At 41.1% G+C, this 24,643-nt stretch overlaps 1 protein-coding gene across 1 annotated transcript in view; it reads left to right on the top strand.

The window, feature by feature from the left end:
- Positions 1-24,643, top strand: part of CSMD1 (CUB and Sushi multiple domains 1) — a 1,699,370-nt gene that overhangs the window by 472,968 nt on the left and 1,201,759 nt on the right. Inside the window, exon 3 of the mRNA XM_019652695.1 lies at positions 22,815-22,927. Within this exon, the coding sequence (XP_019508240.1) occupies positions 22,815-22,927 (113 nt within the window). The remainder of the gene's footprint in view (positions 1-22,814; positions 22,928-24,643) is intronic.

Genomic DNA, 24,643 nt, shown 5'->3' with positions numbered 1-24,643 from the left:
ATTCTGTTTTCTTATCTGCAAAGTGAGGGATTGGATTAGCACCTCTCCAAGGAATATTCAGATCTTAGATTTAAGGATTTTGTTTACCACATCTGAAGAATATAATTCTACCCATCCCTTGCGGTCCAGATCAAATGTCACCTATTTCATGATTCCTTTCCCAAACATTTAAGAAGTTGAAAGGGTGTCCTCTTGTGTCTCAAGGTTGATGGCGTTTGGGAATCCAGCACTATTAGAACAAGGGCCACAGGCCGCCTTCACCTTTTGTTTGCATTAGTCCTGCTTTCACCTACTGCCCTGTGGGGCCTAGAACCTTCCATGTCTTGTATATGCATGTTTGCATGTTTTCCCTCAGCCACAATAATTGGGAACTAATATGGGATCAATTATTTGTTAAATTTTTGTTTGATTTAATATTCTATTTTTAATCATACATTTAAGTCAGGGTGTCTTTTCTGGAAGCAACGGCGTTGTTATAACGATGGTTAAGCTACAGACTTGGAGCTGGCAGGCATTCTCCTTGCTGCCTGCTGACCCCTCCTTGTCGCTGCCGACCTCTTGGGCTCCCCATTAGGGCCGCTTGTCGCCCTCTCTTGTTCTGAACGTTTCCTAAAAACAGATGCTTGTTGAGAAGACACAGTTTTTGTCTCTCACTATGCCTCTTTTGTGAAGTGTATAGGCCAGTCCAAAAGTCAGGTGTGCAAAAATATAACTTAAACAAAAAATCAAATCTTGCCTTCTACCGTGAGCCCTGGGCCCCACCCGCCTGGCGGCCTGTCACCAGCTCTCCCTGGGCTGTGTGAGGTTCCTAACTAAGAGCTGGCGAGCAGCTGGGACATGGCCGGGAAGGGGAGCTGGCGTTGGCCCGGCGTCTCACCAACCTTGACACCCAGACACGTTTCTCTCCGCCGTCTTGCTGCCTATGTGCTGGTACGCCTGTGCGTTCGGTGTCCTTGTCCCCACTGTCCCTTTTCTCTCTGCGAGCCCCGCCCGGGCTGGAGACCACTCCTGTGCTGAAGGTGACAATAACAAAAAGCATGCAATGAAATGAGCTTTCCTAACATCAGTGAGTGATTTGGGACATGTTTGTGTGTCTGTTGGCTTGGATTCTCAGGACGCTCTCTGAGGTGCAGGGCGCAGCGCTCTGTCCCTACGCGGGACGTCCTCCCTGGGTGTGGGGGGATGCCAGCCGGATGGTCTGCAGCGGCTCCGCTGGCCTGAGGCTCTGCGGGCACACGCTGCGCTCAGCGCCCCCATGAGCGGCGCTTCGCGAGGAACTTGAACACGCGCGCTGTTTCGATTCACTGAAATCTGGTGTCGTGCACGCTCCCCAGATGAAACGCAAACCGCTGAAGTATAAAATTGACTCTATGAAAGCGCAGGCTTTGGCTTTCTTAAGTGACGCCCTGGAGAGTGTACATGTTGAAAGCGTATTTGAAAGAGTCAGGAGCAGTATTAGGGAAACATGATCCTAAAGTATGAATGGTTCAGCTCTTCAAAAAGGCAGCCTTCCCCCAGAGACCTTCCACAGTTCTGACGCGCGTGGGAAATGTGGGATTTAATGAGGCGGATATGACGACAAGAGCACCGTGGGCAGTGGGGGGGGGACCATGTGGCTGGAGCATGAACCGGCGGAGAACCTCTCCCGGGTGGTGCCGACGAGGGGCGTCCTCTGAGCCAGCATCCGAGCATGAGGACGCGGGTCTTCCTTTCCTCCCAGCGCCACTGCCCAACCTAAAAGGGCTGCATCTCCAGTCCCTTCTTTCCGTGTCTGGCTCACAGAGCAGCGGAGGACACAGGCTTTTCTGTGCACGCGCATACATGGCCCGCGACTTGGACGTGGACGCAGAGGGTCATCTCCACACCTGAGAAGCAGACGCAAGAGAAGGGAAGTAACCCCGGGATTACGACAGGTATTTTGTAAGTTAATCAATAAAGTGATCAGGGTAACCCGGGAAGTCCCTCCGTCTGGTTGAAGTGCTCGACACCGCTCCTCTCTGGCCTTGAGAACACCCCGGTGTTTGGACCTGCCGCTCGCAGACGCCGGCCGCGCGGGGCCGCCGGGAACAGCCTTTGCTTGGACCACTTGGGAACTGATCGTGCTCCTGGTCTTTACCCTCAGTGACCTCGCCTTTACGTGTTTAATCACCCCAGCTCTTGGCACGTGAGAGCCGAATTCAGTCATTGCCGAAGGACCAGGACGTCCGCGTGAGGAGCTCGTTACCCCAGATTCACAGGTTGTCCGACGGCACGTGGATGCACCCCATGTCCCAGCAGGAGCTCAGGAAGGGACAAACAGGAGCAGGCGCCCGTGATGGCAGCAGACGCCAGCTCTGAACAATCAATCGCCTTGGCAGGACCTGGGGGCCTCAAGGCCGGTCACGTTGATGCCCCTGAAAGAATCGGGGTGCTCCTGAGCACCTGTGATGATCCGGGATGAAGCTTTCTCAGCCATGTCGGGGACCGTGGACTAACCATTTGCACAGGCGGTTTACCTGATGACTCCCTGGCATCACCTATGTCCGGAGAGCCTGGCTCATCACCAGGGCAAAACAATAACAACGCTGCTGTTATTATTAAGAACTGTATTTACAGGTAGCATTCATTGATTGTGCAGTGTGCTCACCATTTTGGGGTCACTGTCTGATTTAATTCTTACAAAACCCCTAAGAGATAGGCGTTATTATTCTCTTTTTTACTGCGGAGAAAACTTATCTGTAAAAATATGCCATGTTAGTGCTTTACTGTTTAGATGCTTGGCTCAGGTAGTTTTGTCCCGCGGTTCATCTAAACATTATCCATAGTTCAAGGCCACAACCAGCATTGCCCATTTCATGAAGCTCTCCCTGATTCTCAAAGGCAGAGCACTTTTCCACCCTCAACCTCCCACCATGCTGCTGCTTACTTATTCCGGTTATAATTTTCAGCTCACAGTAGAGCTATTCAAGTCGTATATGCATCATATATATGATATACTTCATATGTAATATAGATGTCTCATACATATCATCCATCATATATTTTATAGATGTCTCTTATATAGTATATATTATATATAATCTATTTTATGGGATCTATACTTATATTTATCTATATATATCATGTACATGTCTCAACGTTTCTTGTAGAGAAGTCACAGAAGTTAAGTAGCATGCCGAACACAAGAAGGTTGGGTGTCTTTTGTGTGAGCTCGCGGATCTCTCAGTTTATAGGTAATGATGTCATCACCATTTCAGGTGTTTGCTTCATATCTCACAGACCACATATGGTAGGTAGGATTTGGTTGTAGTTTGAGAGGACTCTGTTCATATTTTGAATTTTCTTTAGCTTACCACTGCGACACTCTAGCTTAGGATTTCATTAATGAGTGATGATGCCTCTTTTTCTAACTGCATGAGAACTGCACAGCAGTCACACTGAATCTCTGTATCACCTAAACTGTATGCCTCATCTTTGAGTGTGAAATTCTTCCTCTGTTCAGCCACATGTGAGTGTGATTTCTGCTGTGATCCTTGATACCTTACATTCTTGTGTTAGCATACGTAGCACATACAGAAACGTCTGACTCTAGAAAAGATAAGATGAACTGTGGTACATGGTGCAGTGTGGTGGGACGATGACTCGTCATAATTGCAATTTTCTCGGATGAGTGCTTTGCTGCCTGCATTATAAATAAAGTTCACCACTGGGGTGAGGGCTAGTGTGTGTGCATATTGATAGTATACTCGAGCTAAATTAAATTGACCATATTATCTGGTAAATTCAAAACTTCTGCAAAGAAAAAAGATGTATTCTGATGATTTGATGCTAACCATTCTTATTTCATTATCAGTTACAAGGGCATAGAGAATGCATCTTACAATGTCAGCTGGTAATATATCTGGCAAAGCCTGTCTCTGTAAGAATTCTAACATTTAGATCGCGAAGTAAGACGCTGTTGTTATATTGGCTATCCCTTTCTACAATCCTTTTTATATGCAGTAAGTGAAGGCAAAAGCTACCTGGGATTTTAAAAAAATAGTCATATACTCTAAATTAGAATTCAAACTTTAAAAAATCATGGTTTTCTGGAGATGGACAGGTTTGCCCATTGATTGTACTTTGGAGACATTCATGTCGCTGCAGATATATCTGTGAATGCCATTTACATGTATATGTTCATTACATACTAAAAATCCCATTACTTTTCATCTCAGTTCAAATCATTGAAAGAAAAGCAACTTACATATCTCAGCTTCAGAAATGAAATTCAAGAAATTTAATGTCTTTGGATGATGTAGAAACATAAAATATTCACTTTTCTGGTATTAGAAGATACAGTTTTTAGGGAACTGACTTTTCAGTGCATTGAATAAGGAAAAATCAACCAAGTTATAAAAATACTCCAGGGCCGATAGAAATTCTGAGAGCTACTTATGATTTTTCTAGCTATTTGGGGAAAGATCTGAAAGTGAAACAAAATAAAATCTATTTAGGCACACTAGTTTGAGGTGGTCTTCTAGGTAAACATGTAAGTAATTATACACATACACACACACACAAACACACATACACACACCAGGGGTGCCAAAAAATGTGTACAAGTAGACACTTTGGTCAACATTGCTCACACAGTAGTTCGCCATAATCATAAGTGTCTGGACGCTGATGGGAACCACTTTGAGCACCTCTTGTAATTGCAGAGGTCAAATGTGACTTGCATTCATCTTTTATTAGTGACATATATTGAGTATTACAATTTTAATAGTTTTTTCCTTTCTTAAAATGTGCATACATTTTTTTGGCACCCTCTGTATATGTGCAGGAGGATCTGCAAAGATAATATGACAAAAAAACTTATACTTAGGGTTGGCCAAGTGGCTCAGTTGGTTAAGAGCTTGCTCAAGAGTGTGAGCTCTGAGCAACAGTCACCAGTTCAATTCCTGGCCTGAGCTGAGCTGTCACTGAGCTGCCAACAGTGGCAGGATGGCTCAGCTGAAAAAAAAAAAAAAAAGCTTCTACCTTTTATTCTGTACGTGTTAGTTTTCTAACTCTTTAAGATTTTTGTAGTACTGCTATAAGAATAAAAAAGGAACAACAAAACATTCTAAAGGAAGTTGAAATGGACTGCAGTTTGGACGTATCACAAGATTGGCTTCTTGCGTTTATTCAAAGCTGTGATTCAGTTGTTTTTGTTCAATGATGACAGTAGATGAAAGATAAAGAATTTAGTCGCATGGCTCAATAACTCAAACTCTGGTCAGTTTATAAACAGAATGGTTTTCCAGAACCTCTTAGATAAAAGGTCCACAGAAATGACTTAGGGCAAACTTAATTCGTTTTGTATTCTTTGGTTGAGAATTATTTTGCTACTGAGTTGGCATGTATACTGGTAGATTATGTCAGAAGGCTGAAAATAAGATCTACAAAGAAACATTTTTCAAAATGACTCAGACCTCTCTCCTTGATTTTTTTGTTCACCCTTTTATTAATCATTCACTCTTTAGTATTTAATTGAACACCGCATTTGGCCAGAACTGTGATATACTCAAAATGTGTAAAATAGATTGCAATGCAATATCTGAATAAAATGTTCTATTATTTTGCTATATATCTAATGTTTTAATTAGTATATTAATAATGCTTGTAAAAGTTTATTCAAGAAAAAATGACCTGTCTGAGAAAATCAAATCCTAGGTAACAAGAGCTTTAACATTATCAAGAGCATTTTATATAAATTGCTCACATAAACTGCATATTGATTGAAATAATTTTAATGTTCCAATCAACTTTTAGATGATTGAACTGAAAGTTTTTCATATCGCGATGCTGTATTCTACTTCTTGCAAAGTACCTCATGTAGAATTAATGCCAAGACATCTGTTATCATTGATTTCATTTTAAGAAAATAATCTTAAAGATAGCTTTTGTTCTGAATAGTCACATGAAAAAAATTTTAAAAGTATTGCATCTGTCAGAATTTAAATTTGATACATATATATATATATATTTTTAAGATTTTTATTGGAGAATTGGAGGATGGGAATAGCGCTGGGGAATTGGGGGAAGGGGAACAGACAAGTTGCTGTCTTTTTGTTCTTCAGTCTAGTTGTGGAGGACGTTGCTTCACTGGCCCAAGTTGGCACCATCATTGCGCTCTTCCTGGGTGAGGCAGATCAGTCGCCGGCTTCTGGATGGCTGCTCACGGCGGCTGCTGGCTACAGATGATAGCCCATGGCAACCCACTGCCACAGGGGCTGCAGCCTATGCCGTCACCGGCGACTCACGGCAGCCCAGCTCCAGGTTGAGCTGTTGTTCAGCATCTTAGCTGTGGAGGGCAGTGTCACTGGCCCTCATATGGGATCTGAACCGGAGCCCTCTGGTGTCCCAAGCCAGCTCTTAGCCAACAAGCCACTCGGCTGGTCCTTGATACATATATTTTAAATAGTATTTTCAAACATTTAGTTTTTAAATGATGTATTCACACAATAAAAATTTTGAAAAGCAGAAACAAATGAATACAATGAAATTATTTCCCCACCATACCACACTACTACCTTCTTCTCTTCAAAGAACATGACTGTGACTCTCAAGTTCCTTTTGCACATTCCAGAATTATTATATATGCATATGTGAACCAGCAATGACATGGGTGCATGCATTTATATGTGTACCCTTCATACACACAAGACATACGTAAGCACATGACACTTCTAAAAGGATGATAGACCCTTCCCAATGTCCTAATCCAAGCTGTGTTGTGATCTGTTAACGCTGCTATTTTAAACGTTTTATTTTTACATTAAGATTTTTTTTTAACTCTTGTGACATGAAAATGTGTAGAAGTGTCCAGGGTTCCTCGGGTGTCCAGAACTGCAAATTGATTCATGTATGGAAATTTTCAAGCATCTATTGTTGCTCACAATTATGTTTGCTAATCATTTTGCAGGTTTTTAAAATTTTTTCTGTGATCTTATGCAGTCATGTTATCTTTAAAAGATGATACTCTCTGAGTCCCTTTTTGTGTAGCTTGGATTCGCATCTCTTGTCCAGGTATCTAGGCTCCGGGCTCCCCACCAGCACCATGAAGCTGATTCCTATGCGCCCTTTGCTGCACCACAGGCGCTGAGAGCTAAATTGGAAGTCTGGCTTTAGTCGGCAGACGCCTTTGTGACGTGCGTTTCTACATCACTTCTGTTCTGGCTGCCCTTACAAATACTACCTTTCCTTTACCTTGAAATGATACATATTTCTTTACAATGAAAAAATATACAGCAGAAATATGTATCATTTAAATGTGTACATATTTATATATACAAGCACTTCAACTAAGCACTTTCAAATACAGAGGGTACAAAAAAATGTATACATATTTTAAGAATGGAAAGCTGTATTAACATTGTAATACTTAATATATACTGATAACAAAAGATGAATATAAGTCACGTTTGATTTCTGCATTTACAAGAGGTGCTCAAAGTGGTTCCCATCAGCGTCCAGGCACTTCTGATTATGGCGAACTATTATTATGCTTGTGCAACATTGACCAAAGTGTCCGTTTGTGTACATTTTTTGGCACCCCCTGTGTCTGCACATATGTGTATATGCAGGACTATTTCAGCCCGGTACAGGCAGACCTTGGCGACATGGTGGGGTCGATTCAGGACCACCACAGTAAAGAAAGTATAGCAATACAGCAAGTTATAATCCTTTTGCTGGTGAAGGGTCTTGCCTTCAGTTAGTAAAAAAAAAAAAAAAAGCAACATCTGTGAAGCGCAATGAAACAAAGCAGTGAGATTGAAACGCAGTCTGCCTGCATTCAAATGAAAAAAGAGAAAAAATTTAAAGCATGTGAGAAAGAAATTAGATGAATAGAATCACTGAATTATTAAAGATTTTATTAAGTAATGAGCTTATGTGAAATAGTTTAGTAATCCATAATGTTCTATACTATTATTTTTACAGTTTATGTAATTTGGAAAAAACCCATTTAACATAGTGATTGCTATGTTAAGTTTGGCATCAGTAAAAGGTTATTTAAAAATTTTAATGTGTTTAAGAAAAAATAATATAATTCAAGTTACTCTAAAATGTGATTCTATTAAGTAATTAAAAACTCTTGGCAAAGGAGAAAGGGACGTAAAAGATGAGCTAATTAATTGATTGATTAATTAGAATCACCCATATAAGACTGAGGTAATGAGGATGGCGGCAGTAAGACCCACAGGAGCCAAGATTACTAAGGAGAATATCATATTTCATTTAGCACTAAAATGAAAATGTCCCTCAAATTCCCAGGGCTGACTGAGTGTGCAGGACTGCATATTGCTTCATTTAGGGAACCTTTCAAGCACATATTGTTACCTATGGATACTTAAACTCTATTAGAACAAGTATTTGCTATTTTAATGCTCTTAAGAGAACACAGTATAGGTCCAGATAAGGCACTTGTTCATTTCAAGAACTAGACCTTGAATAGTAAAGCAAGCCTTCTTGATCCTTAAAATGCCTTGTGCATGAGGGCAGATTATTTGAATGGTTTCATTTGTAGCCAAATATTTGCAGGTAATTGTAGGAAATCTCAATTGAGTATTAAGGCCAGGTGAGTTTGCATAATGGCTCAGTCTCCAGGAGCTGCACGTAAATAGTAACTCCTGGATGGGATAATGCGGGTATAAAATGATAGGAGAGTGATTATGCCCCATTTTGCTCTAAGGGGCTCCCCAAACTCCTTTCTGCTTAGAGATGGAAAGTAAAATGGATGCACCGAGCTGGGCTTCTCCCATTACACCTTCGCAGGGTTGGTGCTGCAGAGCTGGAGCCCTGGTCTGTGGCAGTGGCCATTGTCATTCTATGGGTGGGTTGGCTTCAAGTGCCCACCAACCTCAACTGTACTTGCTATTAGGTAGCATGTCCCGGCAGGGAAGGGGCAGAGCAGGAAAGCGTCTGGAGCCTGGAGACTCGCGTTCTCACAGACACTAAATCCAGGAGAATTCAGGCAAGCCAGGGCTCCCTAGGACCATGGGGGAGGGGACTCCTCCCTGAAAAGTAAGGCAGCTAGGCAGTTTCACTTCAGCACTTCCTTGAATACCTGACTCTCTGAATGTCTATGATACATGCATTTTATAAATTAATGGTATTGAAATGAACACACACACAATTATCTTTTTCCTTGAGTGCTGCATGGTGTCCTTAGAAAGCCAGATGAGCCGGTATGACTATTGGCTGTGCTCCTTGGTAGCTAAGAGGCTTTGGGCGAATCCCTGTCCCCATGCTGGATGGAAGATAAAATCACCCACTGGCTTTCTGTGAGAATAAGAGAGAAATTATGTGGGAAAGACTAGGAGAATTGGTTCAGGCAGGTTGGCATCCCAGCGCAGCAGCTGAGTTTTCAGGTGAGGCCATGAGCTCCCTGGGTATTGAGTGGGGGATGGGGCACCCTGGCACCATCTTCCCAGGGGTCCACAGACCTCAGCATGGCCCATGGTCACTAAGGCAGCTGGGCACTGGCAGAGATGCGGCCCGAACTCAGACACCCTCTCTCCACGCCATACACAATGAACTCAGAGGCAGCCTTTGCAATAGTGTATGAAACCGTATGCTCTGACTGTGTGGTAAGGCTCTTTCGTAGGCTACATGGGAAGAGAGAACTCCCTTGTGTAACTTGGTCCCAGAGAGGCTGGGCAAACAGCAATGAAATGGTGGGGCGCTGGGGGTTGGGGACTGCGGGGAAGGCAAGCAGAGTGGGGCAGATTGTGAACTTGATATTCAGCCCAAGAACGGAGTCCCAAAATAGCTGGCTGAGTGTTCCCAGGTGCCTGAGGGCATTTGTTGTCACACTCTCTGAACCCTTCCAATCAGGGAAAGAAAATCAGATTAGTTAGACTTCTACCCCCATCCCTTCCCCCGTCTATATCCAGTGACAATGTGTGATGTGCTTTGATGAGCATAACAGGAATGCGTCCTCCTTTTCCCTGTTTCAGTATCCTTAGGGTTCTTCTTCCACGTGCAGCCACAGGATTTGGGGGGGGGTGTTCTTTCTGCAGTGTGTTACTTTTGTTTTGGTTGTCGGAGGTGTGGGGACATCCCAAGGCTGGGTGCGTGAGGAAGGTGGCTGAGTTGACACAGCGCCCTTGTGCTGCCCTGTAGGCCGAGAACACGAAGGCTGCTGCCTCTCATTCCAGATACTAAGGTTCCTTGTCCTCCTCAGGAAGAAGTTCAAGCTGCTGATTCTGACTTGCTGAGAGGAAGTGGCTCGCTTCCGTGAGCCCACAGTGAGAGAACATAATCCCCACATGTGTGTCTCTGGGAAGTTATAAAGACCCCAGACGTAATTCCCTCCCTGTGAAATGGCATGTTATTCTAAGGATCTCTTGAGAATGTGGCCTAGATGAACTCGGAACAGTGGTGGGCAGTGAGGAACTGCTGCACAGGTCAGCTGGCATTTCAGTGTGTGCGATGGAGCCGGCTCTAGACCAGCTCCGTGTGCAGTGCCCGACATCTGACTGTCCCTGTTACGTGAGCACAGCGGGGAGCGGGACTCGTGGGCCAGTTCTTGCTGCCTTATCTCCGTTCTGCTCTAGGGCTGTGGCTCCACAAACAGCTCCAGGTAGAAACGAATCAAGTCTGCTGTTCTCCGATGAGCCATTCTGAAATTCAAGGTTTTTTCCCAAGTTTTTCAAAATAATTGCTAGGCATGCTTATATAATCCATATGCATTTAAACAAGGATTTCTTTTATAATAAACTTATTATACTATTTACTATTTATAATAAATACAAAATAAATGCCTTTTCTCAATAGCTAACATTTCTAGAGTCTAGTATTTGTGTTTGTCCCGTTTTGTGAAATTTACCGAAGCCCTTTAGGTGGTTTTACAGGTTTTCTGAGAACACATCACCAAATACGAAGCACTGGAAAGCTGGCTTGTCTTTACAGCCTTTAAAAACACATAGTGTTTATTTGAAATAACTCCCCTTGTCCCAGTTGTAACATAAGATTCAACTATTGAAAATGCATATAGAAAGGGTGTTAATTCCACCAAGAAAGCAGGAGAGCTAAGTTTTGAGTTCCGTCCCTGTGTTCTCCGTGAATTCAGTGACACGTGTGGCACTTGTGACGCACGGCAGGGTCCCCTGGGAAGCTTGGACTCAAATCGGTAGGAGAGATTCTTCATTTCTATGGCAGCAGGCACAGCCTCCTGTTTCTCTTATCTTTCCCTCCTTTCCAGTTACCTCTGCTTTTTGCCCGAAGTCTCTTCACAGAGCTCCAGTGATGGGGACGGAGACAGATGTTGGGATGTGGCTGGTGTGTGTGTTGGTCAGGAGTCAGGAAGAGTCGCTGAGAAGCAGTGGTTCAAATTTCGTCCTCTCCTTCTCTCTTTCTGCCCCTTTCTCTCCCTTTCTCTCGCTCTGTGTTGGTCTTTTTATCCTTCCTCCTTCAATCGCTGAGGGTGTCTGTATAATTGTAAATGCAGTGGATTCTGTCTAACTACCTAACTACTGGATTCAGGTTTCAGTTTTATAGAAGTTTGGTTCACAATTTAAGAAGGAAATCTCAATTTGAAAATATCAGGGGTGCCAAAAAAATGTACACAAGTGGACGCTTTGGTCAGCGTTGCCCAAGCAGTAGTTCACCATAGTCAGAAGTGTCTGGACACTGATGGGAACCACTTTGAGTTCCTCTTGTCATTGCAGGAGTCAAACGTGACTTATGTTCATCTTTTGTTATCAGTGTATATTGAGTATTACAATTTTAATAGTTTTTCCTTTCTTAAAATGTGTGTACATTTTTTGGCACCCTCTGTATACTTGCTTATATGTCACGGTGAAATAAATGTGCATGCTATGATTTCAGGTCTTTGAATTATGTTTTCGATGTGACTGAGAACTGGAATAAACTCTAGAGGGCCTCGCGTGAGGGCCATGTAGAGGCTGCCGTCATCTTTCGTAGCCATGCTGCATGTCTGATGAGCATGGAATATACCAGCCCTCAGATAGAAAATAAAGCAGAAACCCTGCGAATTATCCCAGAGTAGCACAGGGCTTATCCTGAATCTGGACACGGGAAAATGGAATGTCTGGGGGAAAACAGATTGAAAAGGTCTTGATAGAAAAATCCTTCTAATGGATTTTGCACTAGAAAGACAGTCTGTGACACCTTGTCACTCAGGCGGACAGGCAGCTGATAGCACAGCAGGCTCAAGAGTGGAGGGGGTGACACTGGACCAAGTGCTACAGCCTACTCATGAGTGGAAAAGCGTCACTATTTTACTGTCATTTTCAAATGGTACTGTTTCTATTGTCATAATAATTCACTTCCAGGGGATGACATTTCATGCTTGGGGGCAAAATCGGCTTTGATTGTTGCTTCCGGTCGTGCCATACAGACACTGGGATTATGAAATAACTTCCTCAAAATAACTTGATTCATTGATCGAAAAAAGGGGGCCGATAGAGTTAATTCTTGGCTAATTTGTTTAGAATGCAATTGGGGGATTCCCCCCCCCAACCCCCAGAGGCAGTCTTATTACGGAATAGTGTTTAGTGAAGAGTGAACTCCCGTTAGAGGAAGCGTTGATGTAGTGCAGACCAAGGGGCTCCAAGCATACTAAATCTCCACAATCAATGAAATTCCACTCAGGACTTTGGGAAGAAGTAAACTGTGCTGCAACCATGATATGAGCAACGATCATCTGAAGAAGCTGAGAGGTTTTTTACGATGTACGTCTCTTAGAAAGGAAAGCTATAAGTCAGAGCTAAATGCACGGATTTAATTACCATCTATATATTTTAAGCACCTAAACAGGGACTGTGATTTGAGAAAATTCCTCGCCCAAGGCAGGTACCCTGTGTGAAAAACCTTGTGCCTAGCTCTCGGGAAAAGGTGGCACCACTCAGAATAGTATGTCACAGCATTGCCACTCAAGGGGCACTCACAGGGCAGGCTGTACACAGGGACATGTTTTGGGGGACCAGCACAATCAGTTTTATTAAAACATTGATTTCCATAATTTAAAAAACTGAACGCATTTTTTTTAATTCATTTCTTCTCTCTGGCTGGTCCTGAGAAGTCCAGAGGCACTGTGCCTTTCCAGTGGTGCTTGCCAGTCAACCAGAGCGGGCCATCACGTGTGTTCTGTGTGTCTTTCCACTGCCCCTCAGGCCTCCTGACTTACGCCCATTACCTGCCAGGTGACCGCTGATCTAAGTCGGGAGCTGTGACCAAAAGCACAGGAAAGGGCGCCCTCATGTGACGTAACTGAACCCAAGGGGAAAGCGTTCTCAGTGTGGTCCAGCTGGGGGAAGGTCACGGGGTGCTTGCACAAGTGGGCTGCAGGGGTGCGGCCGGGGGCTGCAGGGGACGTACCTGCCCGCCGGGAGCTTCCATTTCTTGGATTCCTGGGGTCCAGCTCTCAGGTCCCTAGTGGAGAGGCCACTGCTCTGTGCCCCCGTTCCATTCTCAGGTCTAGCCTCTAAACCTACACTTTCTCTGTCTCCCTCATCGATGCATACCCAGGCTTCTGTAATAAGACTCCTAAACTTTTTCAGTTGTCTGATACAACTTGGATTCTATAAATCAAATAGAATAATTCATTTATCACAATTGCTAGGAGGAATTGGCAAAGGGTCCCACCCAGCCACTGTTGGCAAAACATTTTGAAGTGAAGGGAGGGTGTTATTTCTTTATCCAATAGAGATACATTTTGTATATGCAAATATGTGTGTGTGTATACAGGCATATATGTATATGTGCGCACATGCACACACATGCATGAACACACACCCCAAGAACTTTTGAAAGGCAATGAAACTGAAATTATCAAAGAAATTGAATAGAGTATTCTCATTATCAGGAAGTGAAAGGACTACTAGAAATCTCAACACATTTTCAAATAAAACTGAAGATATTTATGTAAGAGATACATGATCCTTATAATAAAAGTTCTGTAATTGAAATTTGAAGTAGACTGTAAATTTCTTGAATGCATGAAATATGTTAATTGTTAGTATGTCTCTTAGTAGATGTCCAATAAATATTTTGAATGAATTAAAATTGATTCTGATTATCCAATATTGTACTTTGAACTGAACATATGGTCAAATTCAGGCTCTAGTAAAGCAACGAGAGACCATGCCTCTTAAAATAGTAATAGCTACGAAATGAATCATTCTTCTTCTTTTTTTTTTGAAAAACAGTAAGCCTCATATTTTATTCCATGACATGGAACTATTCAAAGTAATATTAATGGGACTAATACTTGAACAAAAATAGACAGATGGATTTCTATAATTCTGTCATTGGTTGATAATGTAGTGAACTGCCAGTGGGGTCTTTGGTTCTCAGCCTCGGATGTACGTACACAGCCCTGGGCCGTGGCTTTCTGAGACTCTTTCAGAGGAAATCAATTTAATCGGTAAAACATTGGATAATTTAATCTCTAAGGTCGTTGCTAACTCTTAGGGTATGATTCTAATCTCACTCCTAATGCTGACCAAGCCTTATAAGCTATATTGTAAGACTGCCCACATTGGCACAGGGTGTGAAATGCGACATTATCAGACATTAAGTGTTAACGTGAGCCTGCCAACTTTTGGCTTTACAGTGATTTCCTTTAAAGCAATTACATTTACTGGAGTAAGATTTAATTTAGGGATTTTTTTCCCCTAATTTCTTTAAAATGTACCCTTGACATTTTAACTAAACTGTAGTTTTAAGGATATTTGACATTTTAAAATCACAAATACTATACATTATGCAGTGTGTACAGTGCGTCACTTAGGAGTGCACTGTTTAATGGACTTGTAGCTTCCCCATTAATGTATGTGAGATTATCAGCGCTCGCACTGGCCTTCTGTTTCTGGTTCACTTTTCTTAGTTTTCCCTTCAGAATCCCCACTTCTAATACTCAAGGTTATCGCATCAGTGATTTGAGTATCTTGAATGATGGTGCAAAACACTTTGCATCTGTTTCTAAGTGCAATTCATGCTAGTGATTTCTTCAGAAATGGGGAAAAGATAACTGTGTTTGATTCTGAGACTCATGTCTGTGCCGAATGCACGGAGGGAGAGTGCAGAAGCGCTGACTTCCCCGACCATCCCTCACCTGACATGTGTGCTCTGTCACTTACCCAGGTCCTGGGTGTGAAAGGGGAACCGCTTTCTCCAGGAGAAAATGCAGTCAGTGGACTCTGTTGGACACAACTTGACAAAGATGGGACACAACTTGACAAACAAGGGGGACACAACTTGACAAAGATGGAAAGAGAGAGGCACATTCGGACCTATATAACTACAGTGTTTTGTTTTAATGAGAGTGAAATTATCTCTAGTTATAATTAATCAGGGTATTAACAAATAGTACAAGTTCTCAAACCCCACTGTCTTCCCTAACCATTCTCTTCTTCCTCATGCAAATGATTCATTAACTAAGGCATCAGCTGCTCCGAGTGCTTTGAACAGGGTGACAGAGGGCTGTGTTTTGCAGAGGCAGCTGTGGCGGGAATGTTAGGGTATCTAGACCCAGCCTCTGGGTAAGGGGGACCCCTTTTACATCTCAGCCCAAGTTGGCCTAACTGCATGGTAATGCCAGATTCATCTGTTTAGGGAAAATTATGGCAGAAAATACACAGTAAACAGACCTGTCTTTGTGACTTGACCTTTATTACAGTCATCTCAAAGTGGTAAATATATCATCACCCTAATCCTCTGAAATACTAATTTTCTGAGTCAGGGTGGATGGAGAAGTAAGCGCGTGTTCACAAGATGTAGGTGACACTGGGTTTGATAGAAATGGGCGGGGAAGGCTGACTTGACTTTCTGTCTTGTTTTCATGAACTTACTAATTTGTTAATATCCTGATTCGTTATAACTGGAGACAAAGTGCCTGAAAAAGACATAAAGATGCGTGGATGACAGCAAGATAAGTATCAAAAGGGGTGCAAGTGTATGAGATGTGCTTAGGGGAGCCAGACGGTTGGCTCTACATGTTCTGTTAGCCAACCCTAAGGGAAACTTCAACAGCCCCATGTTTTATTAGGTATTAAACCAAACCAGTTGTTCACAAGAATAGAGTTTCTTCAAAGAAAGTTAGATAACAATAAAATGTATCCCAAGGGTCCTCATCAAAAAGATGTAAGTGATGTAATAAAAGTGCTGTCAGCAGCACATTTGCAGAGACCAATGAGGGAGCCTCACCAGCCATCTTTATAGGATTCCTCGCGCTCAGCCGGTGCGATGGAGTAATGGCCAGCCACGTTTGGACCTCAAAGTTAGCTCTCAGATGTTCCTTATGATCTGTTAGGTCAACCCCTCTTCTCACACACCCCTCAACTGATGTTGGACTCTATTCTTTGCACTCGAATACAAATGACTCCATTTCATTTTAGCTATTTGAAGCAGATCACATGTATATGCTTTATCTACAGTTGTGCATGTTAAAATGAACTCCCCCTCACTTCTAACCAGTAGTTATATAACATTGTTTTAGAACTCTTAGCATCGTGTTACTTGTTCCTGAGTGAATGTAGTTTGACTGTGTCTTCATAATCACAGTTATTTATAAAACACATCAATTAAAGAAAACATGAATTTGTATTTAAAGTGGTATCACATTATCTGATGCCTAAACTTACGCTAATGAATATTTAAAACTTCAAAATAGACGATTACTAAGTCTATTAATAAAGCTTAACAATTTTTGCTCCATTGACTTTTGGAACCTGAGAGAATGTTTCGTTATTAAATACTATTTTTTGGTTTTCTACTAATTTGATGATTGTAATCTCTGCTAATATTGTCTTCAGTGACTGAGTCCCACCCCCTCCAATCTGCTGTTTTTATTAAACAGTTTAATTTATGATCATTACAGATTTACACCAGTTGTAAGGAATACAACAGAGAGATTCTGGGGACTCTGCCCTGTTCCCCCAAAGGTATCATCGTGCCACCCTGCAGTGCAAACACTACAGGGACGCTGGGGTTGTAGGAGTGGAGACACAGACCATGTTCTGTCCCGTTACAATCCCTCGCGCGGTCCTTTTACAGCCGCACCCGCTTGCCTCTTACCCCACCCACCCTTTCCCCCTTTTCAATAATTTTGCCATTTCAAGAATGCTAAAAAAAAAAAATCAAGTCCTACAGCACGTAACCTTTTAGGACTGACTTCTTTTCACGCCGTATTATTCTCCAGAGATGCAGCCAGGTGTTTCTCTTTATTGCTGAATAAGTAATAGCACTACATGCTATAGACGTGCCAGTTTGGGAGCCAGTCACCCCTTAAAGGACACTGAGGTTCCTTCCAGGGCTTGATTATAGAGAACAGAGCTGCTGCAGACGTCCATGTGCAGGTTTGTGTGAGCATACCTCTTCATGTCTTCAGGGCGAGTGCCCAGGAGAGCAATGGCTTGGTCATATGGTAGCTGAATGTTTCATCTGTAAGGAACTGGCAAATGTCTTCCAGAGTGGCTGTGGCTGACAGCAACCTATGAGTAGTGTGTTTTCTCCACCTTCTAGCCCGCACTGGGTACCGTCATTATTTTTTTGCCATTTGAATGGGTGTGCAGTGAGATCTCTTTCAATCTGCCTCTCCCTGATGGCTGATGATTTTGAACACATTTTGTGAGTTGATTTGCTGTCTCCGTTTCCTTTTCAATGAAAGGAATCTGTGTCTGTTGCCTGTTTTCTAATTGGATTGTTTTTTCTTTTACTTTGAGACTTTAAAGTTCTTTATATTCTCTAGGCTCTTGTCCTTTGCCAGCTATGTGGGTTTGCAAATGTTTTTCACCAATGTGGCATGTCTTGCCATCCTCTTAACAGGTCCTTTCCTAGAGCAACATTTTGTTTTGTTTTGTTTTTTTACTTTTTAGGAATTCTGATGTATTGTTTTTTCCTTTATTAGATTGTGCTTTTGCTATTTAGTCTAGAAACTCTTTGGCGAGCCCTAGATCCTAAAGACCTCCCTGTGTCTTTGTCTCCAGATGTTGTGGTTTACACTTTCCATGTGTGCCTGTGACCCTTATCGAGTTGGTTATAATCGATCCAGGCTCATTAGTTTGTTGGTTTGGCCTGTGGACGTTCAAATGTTCCAGCTCCGTCTGTTGAAAGGCTTTCTTTGCCCTGAGTTGTCTTTGGACCTTGTCAAATCAGTTGGGCATATTTATGTGGGTCCGTTTCTGTGTTCTCTGTTCTGATGCACTGATGTATGGTTCTGGCCCTCTGCCAATTCCACATGCTCTTAGTGACTGTAACTATAAAATAAGTTTGAAAATGGGTAGAGTGATTCCTTTTAAACTTTTTAAAAATTGTTTAAGCTATTCTATTTTTTTGACTTCCCATATAAATTTTAGAAGAATCTTGTCTATATCTAGAAAAGTTTTTGCTGGGATTTTGATAGAAAATGTGTTAAAGCTGTATATAAATTTGGGGAAAATGGACATTGTTACAAAGTTGAGTCTTCCAGTCTATTAGCATTGGTGTATTCTATATTGAGCAATTCATTGATTTCTTTCTTCACAGTTGTACAGTTTTCAGGATACAACTTTATACATCTGTTGCTACATCTAAGCGTTTTTGAATGCCTGTAAATGACATTGTGTCATTGATTTTGGTGTCCACAGTGTCAGTGGTATAGTAGGTAGACATACAATTGAGTTGTGTGTGTTTATCCTGTATCCTGTGCACTTACTTCAGGTATTAGCTCTGGGAGTTTTCTTATGGGATGGGGTCCTTGGCATAATCTATGTAGATAATTGTGTCACCTGCAAATAGGGGCAATTTTATCTCATCCTTTCTGATCTGTATGCACTATTTTCCATTTCTTAGCTTTTAAAAAAAAAATAGTTTTCAACACAGCTGACATGTAATATACTAGTTTTAGGTGTACAGTATTGTGGTTAGACATTTATATGCCTTATAAAGTGATCACCCCGATCAATCTAGTACCCATCTGACACTATACATAGTTATTACAATATTATTCCCTGTGCTGTATTTACATCTCTGTGATATTTTAATAACTGGCAACTGGCAATGTACACTTCTCAATGTCTTTCACCTGTTTCACCCAGCCGCCCACCCCTCCCCCACTGCCTAGCCTGTTGTACTGGCTAGATCTTCCAGCACAGTGTTGAATAAAAGTGGTGAGACCAGACATTTTTGCCTTGTTTCAATCTTAGGGGGAAGCATTTAGTCTTTTACCACTAAGTGTAATGTTAGTTATAGTTTTGTTTTTCTTTTGTTTTTGTTTTTTTTGTGTTTTTTAAATTATTTTTTATTAAATTATTTTTTATTATGAAATATGCATTTTTTTAGAATTAGTTTCAGCTGTACAACACAGTGCAATAGGTATACTTTTTACCCCTTGAAGTGACAACCCCCCTCCCCCAATCCGCTGCCCCATTTCCCCCCAATATCATACATATCTATTACAATTCCCTTGACTCCACTCCCTCACTATATTCATGGGACATGGAGTATAGTTTTGTTTTTGTTTTTTGTTTTTGTTTGTTTGTTTTGGATAGATAATCTCTGTCAAGTTGGAGATGTTTTCCTCCATTCATGTCACTGAGATGTATTCTCATGATTGGATGTTTAAATTTGTCAAATGCTTTTTTCTACTTAGATTATTGCGATCTTGTGATTTTATTCTCTAGCCTGTTTTTATGACCATTACCTTGCTTGATTTTCAAATATTGAACACTTTTTACATCCCTGAAATAAACTCTCTTGGTCATTTTGAATAACTTTGGTTATCCATTGTTTACTTCTGTTTTCTCTTATTGTGTTAAGGGTCTGGACACCTATATTCATTAGGGATATTGGTTTGTTGTTGTTGCTGCACATTTTTGTCTCGTTGGGTATCAGGATGTCTTAGACAGTCTGGTCTTCCACAACAAGATGCCATAGACTGGGAGCTCAAACAACAGAAATGTGTTTTTTCACAGAACTTTATTTCTGTCTGGAAATCAGATTCCAGGGTGCAGCATGGTGAAGTGCTGGTGAGGATGCCCTCCCTGGCATGCAGACACCTGACTTGTGGCCGTGTGCTCGTTTGACCTTTTTTCAGTGTGTGCATATGAGGGTGGATGCCAGAAAGAAAAGGAGAGATAGCTTTCTCTTCCTCTTCTTATAAGATCACCAATCTTACTGGATTAACACCCCACCTTTATGACCGTATTTCATCTAATTGCCCCATAAAAGCCCTACCTCCCAATACAGTTACATTGGGAGTTAGGGCTTCACTATGAGATTTTAGGGCTCACAATTCAGATCCCTAATTTAAGGCAATATTAGTGCGATAAAATGAATAAGGAGGTGTTCCATCCACTTCTGTTTTCTGGAAGGGATTGTGTAAAATTGGTTAATTCCACAAATGTTTAGTAGCTACTTTAGTGCATATGGATAGTTGCCTTAGTGTAAATAACAGAATACGTTAGGCTGTGTGGCTTGTAAACAACCGAAATGAATTTCTTACAGTTCTTGTGATTGAGGAGGCCCAGGTCAAGGTGCCAGCTGCTTCTGAGTCTGGTGAGGGTCGCTTCCTGTCTCTCAGATGGCTGCTTCTTACTGTGTCCTCATGTGGCAGAAGGGGCAAGGGAGCTCTCTGAGGTCTCTTTCAAAAGGGTGCTGACCCCACTCTTGAGGGATCTACCCTCATCGACCTATCACCTCCCAAAAGCCCCACCTCCTAACAACATCACACAGGGGATTCGTTTTCAGCGTGAATTTTGGGGGACACAAACATTCAGTTTATGGCAGTAGAATTCTTTTGTAAAACCTGGGCCTGCAGATTTCTTCTGGGGTAGTTTAATAGTTACAGAGCTATTCAATTTATGAAATTTGTGTTGGATAAGTTGTAGTAGTTTGTATTTTTTAAGGAAGTTTCATTTAAGTTGACAAATTTATGTGTGTAGCTTTTATAACATTCCCTTTTTTTTTCTTTATGTCTTTGGGGTCACTAGTAAATTTGCTATTTTATACCTGATTTTAGAAATGTGTATCTTCTCTCACACCCCCTTTTTTTGTCAGTCTTTCTAGATGTTTGTTAATATTGTCAATCTTTTCAAAGAATTACCTCTTTTTTATTGCCTTTCTCTGTTTTCAATTTCACTGATTTGTGCATTTTGCCTTTTATTCCTGTGTCTTCTATTTGCTTTAGGTTGATTTTCCTTTTCCTTTTCTAAGTTCTTGATACCGGAGCTTGATTATTAATATGGGAATTTTCTTTGTTTGTAATGTACTTTTTCAGTGCTATCAGTTTCCCTGTTAGTACTGCTTAGCTGGGTCCTACAAATTTTGGTATCTTGCATATTAAATTGTATTTAGTTCAATGTATTTTTTTTTAAATCTCCTTTGAGACTTTCTCGTCGATCTATGGATCATTTAGAAGTGTGCTATTTAATGATTGGTGATTGCCTTTTCCATTTTCTCTTATTGGTTTCTATTTTGATTCTGCAACCTACAGAGGCTGTAATTAAGTCCGATGCCATAGACTTACTGGCAAGCAGGCCCTTCTCCCAGGGGGAGGCATGTTCAGGCTGATTGCTCCTTGCATCAGAGGTTTGTGTTCAGACTACACTAAACCACATATCTGTACACAAACTACTTAATTAGCAAACTTTATGTAAATATAAATAGATGAAATATTTCTTTGACCTTTTAAAAAGCTCTTAGTTTATAAAGTAGTATGCATATTATACTAGTTCAGTCATTCAGAGTTCTGACTTTACTATCATGAAAATTTCTAAGTCTACCCAAACCTAATGATAGGTGGAAAATGTGTCTTAGAATTCAAAAGATTTGTCTTGAAATCCAAACATTCAAATCAATTCATTTGGCCTCTGCTCAAGGTAGCAGTTGATGTTTAGTTATGCTGTGAGTAGCATACATGTATGTTCTCTTTTCAAGAGAAACTGTGATTTATTTTGGGGAGATATTAAGAATAAGCAGATTAACTATGAGATATGACAGCCCACTATCTAATAATTTAGGGGGAAAATAATGAACTCAAAGACAGATGCAAAGTCATCATGTTTGTGTAGCCTGAATGAGGATGACTTTGCATCCTCTTAAGTTCTGCCTTCTCCGTTTAAGAGAAAGGGGTGTTGTACAGTTCCTTCAAGAAGGAATCTTCTGGTTGTCTATCCATAGAGGAATAGATAAAGAAGAAGTAATGTGATGTGGTGTGTGTGTGTGTGTGTGTGTGTGTGTGTACACATGCAGTGGACTATTAGTTAGCAATAAAAAAGAATGAAATGTTGTCATTTGTGACCACATGGATGGACCTAGAGGGCATTATGTTAAGTGAAAGAGTCATACAGAGAAATACAAATAAATACCATATGATCTCACTTATAAGTGGAATCTAAAAACAAATAAAACAAAACAAAAGCAGACTCAGAAACAGAACAAAAGGGAGGTGCTGGGGGATAGGTGAAAAGGAAAGGGAACTATAGTCAATAATATTTGACAGATGATTGCTAGAAGTAGTGGGTGATCACATTTTAAGGTATAAAATTTTTGAAACACTATTGTACACCTGAAATTAATATAATCAATGTAAGATTGTACATCAAGTCCACTTAAATAAAAAAATAAACTTATAACATAAAATAATGATTAAAAAAAACAGATCTCAAAAATTGTTTAACCAACTCTGGTGTGCAAACAAGCTTAATTACCTAGGGAATGCCTTGTGTCCAGATCATGTCATCGTTTAATGACATACCTCAAATAAATATGCCACAGCAGAAAGAGGAATCAGATGCATTCATCAAATTGGCTCTGATAACAACTGCACATTTCCTAACCGTATACATGTGTTTTTTCAAATTTAGACTCTCGGGCTTTGAGCTGCCGTCATCCATCGTCAGCACAGGCTCTGTCCTCACCCTGTGGTTCACCACCGACTTCGCCGTGAGCGCACAAGGTTTCAAAGCCCTGTATGAAGGTAGGACATTTCCTGCACCCTGCACACCTCACTGTCCAGACCACCTCACACTTGCCATTGGGGCTAAAGGTTTCAATGTCAGTGTGAGCTGCTATTTCCCGCGTGATTTCATGGTGCAAACGTTTGAATCTTGTGGAATTCATTGATGATTGGAGAAATCTATTTGGTATCATTGCCAATCATTTTAGCGCAAAACGTGTGTTTACAATTTTCCTTTATTGATAGCACGCTTTTTAAGGGGAAAAGTGGTTTTCTTTTGACGTGTTATAGAGATGTTTTGAGAATTTTGAATACTTATTGACTGCACGCCTCTTCTGTGAAGAATTTATTTTTAATGCAGATGAGTTTTCTTAAAAATTTTGTTGGATGATAATACTGACAGTCCTTAAGTAAAGGGAATTTTATTAATTGAGTTTTGTTTTCAAAGTTGAGATTTCTAATTGAGAACATTGTTTTGTTTTACTGCTTTGTCGTTGCGTGGCATCAGGCTTGGGTTTCCTTTGGTTTCGTGTTTTCAGATTTGTGCTTAGGGTCTTTTGGTGTCGCGCTATCATTACTCAACTACTTTTGGGCAGAAATTTTTTAAAAATGAAAGAGAGCTGAAGCTTTGATAGAGGAAATAATACAGATGATGACATAACGCATTCTATTTTATGAAATTGCACTAGTGATATTTTAAGTGCGAATGCTGAAATGGGTCTATTTTAGTCTTGTTTCATATAGATATTTAAAACTTTCTCTCCTGTGTAGTACAAAGGCTATTACTTTTAACATAAATCCTGGAGCCTGTGAATTGAAAAGACTGTGGTTCGGGTATAAGCCCTTCCTTGTTTATAACACACACCCTCCACTTAGCATGTCCTTCTGAGCTAAGTCATGTCTGCATTTGCTCTTATTCAAAGGCCATGGTACACTTGGGCAAATTCATTCTTTGCAGAAAATAAAATCTACGTGTGCTTTGTGCAACTGAACTTAGCTGCTATGCGATTACCAGAAAGTGTAAGAGTGGAATGTTGTATTCGCACACATGTAAACAGGCCAGTGTGCCCTTCTGTTTAAAGCTCTGTGTAGAATGATCCCTGGGATGGTAAACTATTGTGACTGCAGTGTCTTCCAGGTCACTGTGTTTAGATATAAGCCAGCATCAGTGGCTGGAAGGATGAACTATCTTTAAGGATGTTACTGACTATCAGGGAATCATTTATTCTTTGGAGAGTGACAGGCTAATTTAAGATTAATAGGTGCTATTTGCTTTCAGATTTTCTTATAGCTGCCACTTCCTGTGCTCCCTAACTTCACATAATTTCTTTTCTGCTTAATGTTGCACAAGCGTTCCTAAGGCAATCGACACCGGTCACCCATGAAATGTGACTTGTCCAGTTATCATGTCTGATATTTGCTCAGCAGGCTGATATGTTTCTGCATTCGAGAAATCTTGGCAATTGTCCTCCCCTCCCTGACAAAGTTGGTACTTGAAAAATCATGTTTTGCTGAATTTCCTAAGATAAATGTTGAGTGATTGCCAAAGGAATAATTGGATCTTTCTGGGCTGTTGTTGGTATCACTGGTTGCCATGATGGTATAACAAAAAACAATTGGGGAGATTGCCTCTGTTGGAAAATATTTATGAATTCCTAAAAAAATATTGGAAAATGACTAGAAAAGTGAACAGGACGATAGTTAAATGTGTGTGTGTGTGTGTGTGTGTGTGTGTGT

The sequence above is a fragment of the Hipposideros armiger genome, unplaced genomic scaffold (assembly GCF_001890085.2).
Source record: "Hipposideros armiger isolate ML-2016 unplaced genomic scaffold, ASM189008v1 scaffold_185, whole genome shotgun sequence".
Lineage (NCBI taxonomy): Eukaryota > Metazoa > Chordata > Mammalia > Chiroptera > Hipposideridae > Hipposideros > Hipposideros armiger.
This window is presented reverse-complemented; position numbering and strand designations above follow the sequence as displayed.